Source organism: Eimeria necatrix, genomic scaffold, assembly GCF_000499385.1.
Source record: "Eimeria necatrix Houghton genomic scaffold, Enh_scaff584, whole genome shotgun sequence".
Lineage (NCBI taxonomy): Eukaryota > Apicomplexa > Conoidasida > Eucoccidiorida > Eimeriidae > Eimeria > Eimeria necatrix.
Genome location: NW_013654444.1, coordinates 1,367 through 10,000, shown reverse-complemented (window position 1 = coordinate 10,000; position 8,634 = coordinate 1,367). Strand labels below are relative to the sequence as shown.

The window sequence follows — 8,634 nt, the reverse complement described above, 5'->3', positions numbered from 1 at the left end:
CTGCAGCACGGCGTCGACGGGCGCATGCATGCAAACAGCAGCAAAAGGGTCGAGGGGGGTTTGCTGCAGATTGACAATGGCCAGTGCTGCTGCTGCTTTGCTTTTTGCTGCTGCTTTTGCTGCTGCTGCTGCTGCTGCTGGAAAGTGACACGCGGGCTCTATTTGCAAACTTGTCCCCAAACAAAGATGCAAAGGAGACTCTCGAGAATAAAAATTCGACTGAGACAAAAAGTGTCCCTCGTAAGAGTCAAACCAGTCCAGCAGCACGTCCGTGCACACCCCCCGCGGCGGAAAGCTGCACAGCCCTGCAGCAGCAGCAGCAGCAGCAGCAGCAGCAGCAGCAGCAGCAGCAGCAGCGCAGCAGCAGCAGCAGCGGCAGCGGGGGTTGAGGGCTTTTTAGTGCAGGGGGGAGCTGTGCATGCAGCAGAAGGGGAAGTCTTTAAACCGCCTTTTAGCGACTATTTTGCTCAGCAGAGTTGAAGAAGGGTTTAGGGTTTGTGAGGGTTTAGGGTTTGCGAGGGTGTGGAATTCGTGAGGGTTTAGGGCTTGCTAGGGTTTGGAGTTTTCGAGGTTTGGGCCTTGCGAGGTGCGAGGGTTTAGGAGGGTTTGGGCTTTGCGAGGGTTTAGGGTTTGCGGCGGTTTAGGGCTTGCAGGGTTTGCGACTCTGCTGGCTTATTAGGGTTTGCTGCTGCTGCCTAGGGTTTGCTGCAGCTGGTTAGGCTTGTGGGCGTGGTTTAGGGTTTAGGGTTTAGTCTTCTGGCTAGGGTTTGGGGGAAGCTAGGGTTTGCTGCCTCGGCTGGGGTTTGCGGCCTGCAGAAAAGGGTTTAGGGTTTGCAGCGCGGACTAGGGTTTAGGGTTTAGCGGGGCGCTCCCTCTCCGCGCGCCGCGGAGGGTTTAGGGTTTAGGGTTTAGGGTTTAGGGCTCAGCGGGCCGCTCCCTCTCCGCGCGCCGCGGAGGCCTAGGCTCTCCGCGCGCCGCGGAGGCCTAGGGTTTAGGGTTTAGGGTTTAGGGTTTAGGGTTTAGGGTTTGCGGACCGCAGAGCCTCCCCGTGGGTCGAAAAGAAAGAGTTGGCAAAGGATAATCCCTCAAAAACCTCCTGCTGCAGCTGTCACACTTTTCTGCAAATAAACTCCCATGAACTGCAGCAACTCGCTGCAGGGGGGCCCCACACCTCTCGTGCAAAGCGTCCACATTTTGCGTTATTATCAAGTCCACCAGACGCACCCAAAGGGGCCCCCCGGGGGCCCCCCCGGGGGCCCCCAGAGGGGCCCCTCCGGGGGCTCTCCGGCGGACCCTCCGGGGGGCCCCCCTAGTAGAGGCCTTTCTTCTGGGGGCCCCTCCGGGGGCCCCCCTGCACAGAACTCGCGGGGGAAAGGCCCGGGGGGGCCCCCCGGGGGGACTTCGGGGGCCCCCAGAGGGGCCCCCGGGGGGGCCCCCAGGGGGGCCCCTACGGCGGAGTCGCTTGAGGCGCCCGAAGGCTCCTCAGGGGGCCCCGAGGGCCCCTGAGGGGGGCCCTCAAGGGTACTGCTATCACTAGGGGGGCCCCCACGGGCACTGACATCACTAGGGGGGCCCCCAAGGGTACTGCTGTTACTAGGGGGCCCCCCGGGGCCCCCCAGGGCCTCCACAGAGGCCCTTTGCTGCTTAATGCGGGTCTTGTCGAGAGTGCCCTGGGGGCCCCCCTGACCACGCGGGGGCCCCTGGGGGCCCCCGGGGCCCCCCGAAGCATCCGGAGGGGCCCTGGAGTTGCTGGAGGCAGCAGGAAGCTGCGCCTGCTGCTGCTGCTGCTGCTGCTGCTGCTGCTGCTGCTGCTGCTCGGGCTTGCAGGCCGGGGGCGGGGAAGGCAGCAGCTGCTGCTGGCAGCAAAGGGCCCCCAAAATCAAATGCGAAGGAGTGGGAAGGGCCAAGTGAAAGGGTACTACGGGTCTCTTTTGTTTGCCAAAAGAAACCTAAAAAAAAGAAATGAAAAAGACAAAAAGGGGGCCCCCGAGCTGCAGCCTGGGGTGTACGTACACCCCAAGCCCCCGCCCCAGCTGTACGTACACCCCAACCCGCAGCCTGCAGTCCAGCGCCGCCCCACGCAGCAGCAACCCCCACAGCAGCAGCAGCAGCAGCAGTAGCAGCAGCAGCAGCAGCAGCAGCAACCCCCACAGCAGCAGCAGCAGCAGCAACCCCCACAGCAGCAGCAGCAGCAGCATCAACCCCCACAGCAGCAGCAGCAGCAGCAGCAGCAACCCCCACACAGCAGCAGCAGCAGCAGCAGCAGCAGCAGCAGCGCACCTGCACTATTTTGGCCTCTGCGTCCGCGAGGGTGTGGCCGCGCTGCTCGAGTGTCCATACACCCGAGGGGCCCCGGAAGTCCGGAATGCCCGCGCTGGTGCTGAGGCCGGCCCCGGTGTGGACCACCACTCCCTGGCCCTCTTGCTGCTGCTGCTGCTGCTGCTGCTGCTGCTGCTGCTGCTGCTGCTCCAGCTGCTGCGCCACCTGCTGCAGCAGCAGCAGCAGCCGCTTCGTCTTAGCAGCAAACGACGCAGCATTCTCCCGCCCCTCGGGGCCCCCCACGGGGCCCTTGTAGGGGTTTTTCGAAAGCCGCGACGCGTACCCTAGCGCTGTCTTCGAGGCCCCCTGGGGGCCCCCAGGGGCCCCCCCTGGGGGGCCCCCTGGGGGGCCCCCCTGGGGGCCCCCTGGGGGGCCCCCCTGGGGGCCCCCTAGGGGGGAGCCCTGGGAGCAGTTCCCCTGGGGGGGCCCGTTGGGGCCCTCCCGGGGGGCCCCCTGGGGGCCCTCCCGGGGGGCCCCCTGGGGGCCCTCCTGGGGGCCCCCGTTGGGGCCCTCTCGGGGGGCCCCCTGGGGGCCCTCCTGGGGGCCCCCGTTGGGGCCCTCCGGGTGGGATTCCGGTGGAAGCCCCCGGGGGGCCCCCGTCTGGGGGGGGGCCCCCACAAGGGAGGGTTGGGGGGCCCCCCGAGGGCCCTCAGGAGAGTCGGGGGCCCCACATGAAGAAGTACCCAACCCTGGCGAAGAGGGGGGGCCCCCGCAGCCCTGGGGGGCCCCCCAGGGCACTGGGAGGGGGGAGGGGACATCGGCTGAAGAATGCGGCATTTGAGGGTTTGCGGGCACAAGTCCAAACCCTAAACCCTAAACCCTAAACCCTAAACCCTAAACCCTAAACCCTAAAGTGCAGCAGCAAACCCTCGAGCCGGGTTTATGAGACTCTCGCGCCATGCGGCTGCAAACCCCAGCAGCAAGTGGGGGAAGCAGCAGCGGGGGCCCCTGTGCTGCTGTGCTGCAGTGCTGCAGCAGGGTCTTGCTGCTGCCTGGGGCTTCTACTGCTGCTGTTGCTGCAGGGGGGAGTGCAGGGGAACGCAGGAAGTCTCGAGCTGCTGCTGCTGCTGCTGCTGCTGCTGCTGCTGCTGCAGCAAACCGACCCCGCACGTGTCTCGCGCAGCCTCTGCTGCACACCTCAACGACTACAGCTTTCTGCTGCTGCTGGCGCCGAAGAAACGCAGAGGGGCCCCCGGAGTGGTGGGGGCCCTGCAGGCGCAGCAGGGGGGCCCCTCTCTGAGGGGCCCCTGCTGCTGCTGCTGCTGCAGCGTCAGCGAGGCTGCAGCAAAAAGGGATTTTCTAATTAAAGGCTTGCAGGCCTGGCATAAGAAAGAGGCGGTGCCGCTGAGAACCCCTTTAGGGGAGTTTCCAGAGGCAGCAGGCTGCAATTCCCAGCAGCTGCTGCTGTTTACGGCAAAGCTGGGCGCCGCTTTCCTGCTTCTTCTGTGCCCTTCTGGGCTCTAAAAGTTCAAATTCGGATTCAAATTCAAATTCAAATGCATTTCAGAAAGTTGTTTCAGCGTTGAACTCGTCAAAAAGCCCGAGATCGCGTCGTTGGCGTGGGGTGTATGTGCAACTTTTGCAACAGTGCACCGTACCGCCGCCTGCAGCCGTTTTTCCATTTTCTTCTTTTGTCCTTTTAATTTAAATTAATATTTTTGAGTCATTAAAGCCCTCGCGAGCAGCAGAAGTCCAAAAGACAGCTCGCCGACGGCCAGCAGCAGCTTCCCCCTCTCTTGCACATCGCCGCGAGTCGCTGCAGCGCGGAAAGCTGGAGGATCTTGCCATCTTTTCTGTTTTTTTCTGAATTTAATGATAAATACTGTCATTTCGAATTCATTTATCTAAATTTTGGAGCCGCAAGCTGCAGAAACAGCCGCGAAAACCGAACTCAACATCCGAAACTTGAATAGCCAGCAGTGGCGCTGGTAACTAAGCCGGCGTGCAGTGCAGCTTGCTGCATTTCCTTCTTCATTTTTGGAAAAGCAAATAATTAATTTTCTAAATTTGAATAAAATTAAACTAAAAGCCTTTCTAATATTCTAGAAATGGACTGCAGCCCCGCGAAATCCACTTTTGCAAGAAGAGGAAATACCCGCAGCGGGAAACGCCGAGTCCAGAGGGCACGGCAGCGCTCGCCAGGGTTTAGGGTTTAGCGCCTAGGGTTTAGGGTTTAGCCCCTAGGGCCTAGGGTTTAGGGTTTAGAGCCTAGGGTTTTGGCCTTGGGCTCAGTCTGCTGGTTTGAAGGGAGCCGCAGGCAGTGCAAAGGCGTCGCCTCGAGGCCCTCGATGCTCCCTTTATTGCTGCCCCTCTCAGGAGTAATAATGAGGGTTTAGGGTTTAGGGTTTAGGGTTTAGGGTTTAGGGTTTTCTGTGGCTTTACTCCAGCTGCTTCGTCCTTATGATCTCGCGAAAGGTAATTGCCTTTTCCAGCAAGACCTCCACTGCCATCTGCGGCCGCACACGCATTTCGGGGCTGCATGCGCGCATGCATGCACGCAGGCCCAAACCCTAAACCCTAAACCCTAAACCCTAAACCCTAAACCCTAAACCCTAGCTCTTCGGAGCCGCGCAGCCGCGCCCTTACCTCGAACAGCTCTGGGGCCGGCACCGAGCCAGTCGACTCGATTGAAACTGAAAGAAGCAAAAAAGAAAAAAGAGAAAAAGAAATAATAAAACAAAAGGAGAATAAAAATAAATAAAACAAAAAAAATAAAAAAATGAAAAAGGAAAAATGAAGAAGTGCAAAACGCCCCAGCGCACAAAAAGAAACGGTCTGCATGCAAATAGGGCTTTTCTGCACAACTAAATCAAGTAAACCCTAAACCCTAAACCCTAAACCCCCAAAACCCTAACCCTAAACCCTAAACCCTAAACCCTAAACCCTTGAAGCCCACAAATGAACTGGTCCGGGATCTTGTTGAGTTGCAACTGATTTTCAAAACGCTCCAAACATGCACGACAAGTCGTGCAATTTCGAGGGAACTTCGCGTAGGCACGGCCAGCTGCGCAACAGCCAAAAGGACTTAGCCAAAAAACGCGAATTTGCAATAAAAAAGGACTTAGCCAAAAAACGCGAATTTGCATTAAAAAGGGACTTAGCCAAAAAACGCGAATTTGCAAAAAAAAAGGACAGCCAAAAAACGCGAATTTACTACAAAAAGGACTTAGCCAAAGAACGCGAATTTGCATTAAAAAAGGACTTAGCCAAAAAACGCGAATTTGCATTAAAAAAGGACTTCGCCAAAAAACGCGAAATTGCAATAAAAAAGGACTTAGCCAAAAAACGCGAATTTGCATTAAAAAAGGACTTCGCCAAAAAACGCGAATTTGCAATAAAAAAGGACTTCGCCAAAAAACGCGAATTTGCAAAAAAAAGGACAGCCAAAAAACGCGAATTTGCTACAAAAAGGACAGCCAAAAAACGCGAATTTGCAATGAAAATGGACTTAGCCAAAAAACGCGAATTTGCATTAAAAAAGGACTTAGCCAAAAAACGCGAAATTGCAATAAAAAAGGACTTAGCCAAGAAACAGAAATTGCAAAAAATGGACTTTAGCCAAAAAATAGATATTGCAAAGAAAAGGACTTAGCCAAAAAATAGAAATTGCGCGTTTAATACTAATTAAAGCACTTAGCCAAGAAACAGAATTTGCAAATTTAAGGACTCAGCCAAAAAACAGATATTGCAAATAAAAGGACTTCGCCAGAAAACAGAACTTTGCACATCAAAAACTTCACGAACTTGCAAATAATAGGACTTAGCCAAAAATACGAATTTGCAAATTAAAAAGGGCTTCAGGAAATATCGGGGATTAGCAAGTTAAAGGGCTTGAGCAACCCTCCTAAACCCTAAACCCTAAACCCTAAACCCGAGGACTGAGTAAGTGCGAGGACTCCTGTAAAGCAAGCCCCTTGTTGCCTCCAGGATTAATCAAGACCCGCCCCAGCCCCTTAGTGCTAAACCCTAAACCCTAAACCCTAAACCCTAAACCCTGTGGGCTTGTTGCGACTTACTGGAATCTTCAATATCGAAAACCCCCATGGGACATAACTCCTTTAGCTCTTCCGCATCTTCGCCTTCTATTGGGCTTGTGAAGACTGCAGGAAAAAAGCCGCAAAAGAAAGTCCGAGGTGTACAGACACCTCAGCTGCTGCTGCGGTGTACAGACACCTCAGCTGTTGCTGCGGTGTACAGACACCTCAGCGGCGCCCGCCCGACCTGAATCTTTCTTTTCTTTTGCTTCCGCACTATCAAATGAATTAATTTGAATTATATTTGTTTTATTTTTATTTTATTTTTATTTTATTTTTATTTTATTTTTATTTTATTTTGCTTTTCTTTTTTAAACCTACCAAACTCAGGCTCCAGTCTGTACACCGCAGTCGCCACCGGCGACCATTTCGCATGCGTCTTCCCCAGCCCCTTCTCTAGGAAGCCGAACAGTTCAATTTCCTGAAAAGGATAAACGAATAAATAAATAAATTAATAAATAAATAAATAAATAAATACATAAATTAATTAATTAATTAACTAATTGTTCGGTTAATTAATTTATAATCAGCTAGCTCCACAGACCAACGCAGCTAGCTAGACTCGAGCGCAGCCGCTTGGCTACGTAGGCAGCCACAGCTAGCTAGCTAGCTAGCTGGCTAGCTAGCTAGCTAGCTAGCTGGCTAGCTACTTAGAGGGTACGCCAGCTTGCTAGCTACCTAGCTGGCTATTTAGCTGGCCGGTTAGCTAGCTAGTTAGCTAGCTGGCTAGCTAGTTAGCTAGCTGGCTAGCTAGCTGGCTCTTTGGCTGATTAGCTAGCTAGCTAGCTCCCCGACAAGCTAGCTAGCACTGCCCCACGAGTGAATGCATGCATGCAAACGAAGCCCCAAAAATGCAGCTCCCACATGCATGCAAGCAAAGCCCGTGCATGCATGCATGCATGCATGCATGCATGCATGCATGCATGCATTCAGATCCCACGCATGCATGTATGCAAAGCTCATGCATGCATGCATGCATGCATGCATGCAAAACGCATGCATGCAAGTATGCATGCATGCAGGGAAAGCCCCACCTGGCCTGGCCTGAGTTTTGTAATTAAGATGTCGGGGTGGACTGGGGCGGGAGGGTCTTGTGCAAATTTTTGCTTTTGTCTCTCCGACATTGGAATCCACTTCAAGTCCCGCGCGTATACTGCAGCAAACCCTAAACCCTAAACCCTAAACCCTAAACCCTAAACCCATAACCCTAAACCCTAAACCCTAAACCCTAAACCCTAAAGCCTGAACCCTACACCCTAAGCCCTCAACGCCAACGCCGCAACCCTCAAGGCTAAACGCAAAAAGCACGACTCAGAGCACTAAACCCTAAGCCCTTAACCCTCAACTTTAGCCCTAAACCCTAAACCCTAAACCCTAAACCCTAAACCCTAATGTCTAAACCCTGAACCCGAGGCCCCGCGTCAGCCGCAGCCACCGCGGGTCCGCAAACCAGCACCCGCACTACCTAAACCGCATCGCCTAGGGTTTAGGGTTTAGGGTTTAGGGTTTAGGGTTTAGGGTTTAGGGTTTAGGGTTTGCCTGTATGGTCTCGAGGGCCGCAGTGGGGACTTCACTGATGAGGATGCGGCGAAGGGCGTTGGCGAGGGAGGCGTCGCAACCCTTGAGTTCCAAAACCACGATTTGGGGTTTGCATTCCAAAATTTTGATTTTCAAATTCTTTTCAAAAGTCTCCAAATCAAAAACCTCCATTTCGTGAGAAACCACGGGGCTTTCCCGGGGCCCCTCGAGGGTACACTGCACCCGGTTGGGGAGGCCGTGGGGGCCCCTGGGGGCCCCCTTGCCCGCGGGCATTGCCGAGGGTTTAGGGTTTAGGGTTTAGGGTTTAGGGTTTGGGGGTTCCGGCTTCGGCTCGCCCTCCCGGAGCCCCGCTCCGAGGCCCAGCAGGCTCCTCGCTGCACGGCCTTGGCCTTCGAAGCCACGCTTAGGGTTTAGGGTTTAGGGTTTAGGGTTTAGGGTTTAGGGTTTAGGGTTTGGGGCCACGCGTCCAAAGCTACGGCCAGGGCAAACGCCGCGTTGAGCCCTAAACCCTAAACCCTAAACCCTAAACCCTAAACCCTAGAGCCTCAGGAGAAGCCCCAGAAGCGCTGCTCGCTGGCCTCGCCGGAGGGAAAGAAAGGAAATGGAACTTCAAAACAAAACAAAAAGTATTTTTAAAATAAATTATTTTATTTATTTAATTTAATTAATTCAGAAAAGTCAAATTAATACCAGCCACAAAAAAGCGCAGGGCTCAAGCCGCCCGTCGATTGCTGTGGGGCCC

General features: G+C 54.7%; 2 protein-coding genes across 2 annotated transcripts in view; both read right to left on the bottom strand.

The window, feature by feature from the left end:
• ENH_00064310 (Sir2 domain-containing protein, putative) overlaps positions 1-3,096 on the bottom strand; it is a gene marked incomplete at both ends in the record, with an annotated part of 5,683 nt that extends 2,587 nt beyond the window's left edge. The window contains 3 exons of the mRNA XM_013582192.1: positions 1-295; positions 1,225-1,949; positions 2,281-3,096. The exon at positions 1-295 is cut by the window's left edge and continues 778 nt beyond it. Coding sequence (XP_013437646.1) covers positions 1-295; positions 1,225-1,949; positions 2,281-3,096 — 1,836 coding nt within the window. The remainder of the gene's footprint in view (positions 296-1,224; positions 1,950-2,280) is intronic.
• Positions 3,097-4,697: 1,601 nt separating this feature from the next.
• Positions 4,698-8,165, bottom strand: ENH_00064300 (DNA-directed RNA polymerases I and III subunit RPAC1, putative; the record flags this gene model as incomplete). Its single annotated transcript, XM_013582191.1, has 7 exons — positions 4,698-4,769; positions 4,906-4,952; positions 5,216-5,323; positions 6,336-6,419; positions 6,675-6,774; positions 7,388-7,506; positions 7,928-8,165. The coding sequence occupies 7 exons, from the start codon at positions 8,163-8,165 to the stop codon at positions 4,698-4,700; spliced, it is 768 nt and encodes a 255-aa protein (XP_013437645.1).
• Between the last annotated feature and the right edge of the window lie 469 nt (positions 8,166-8,634).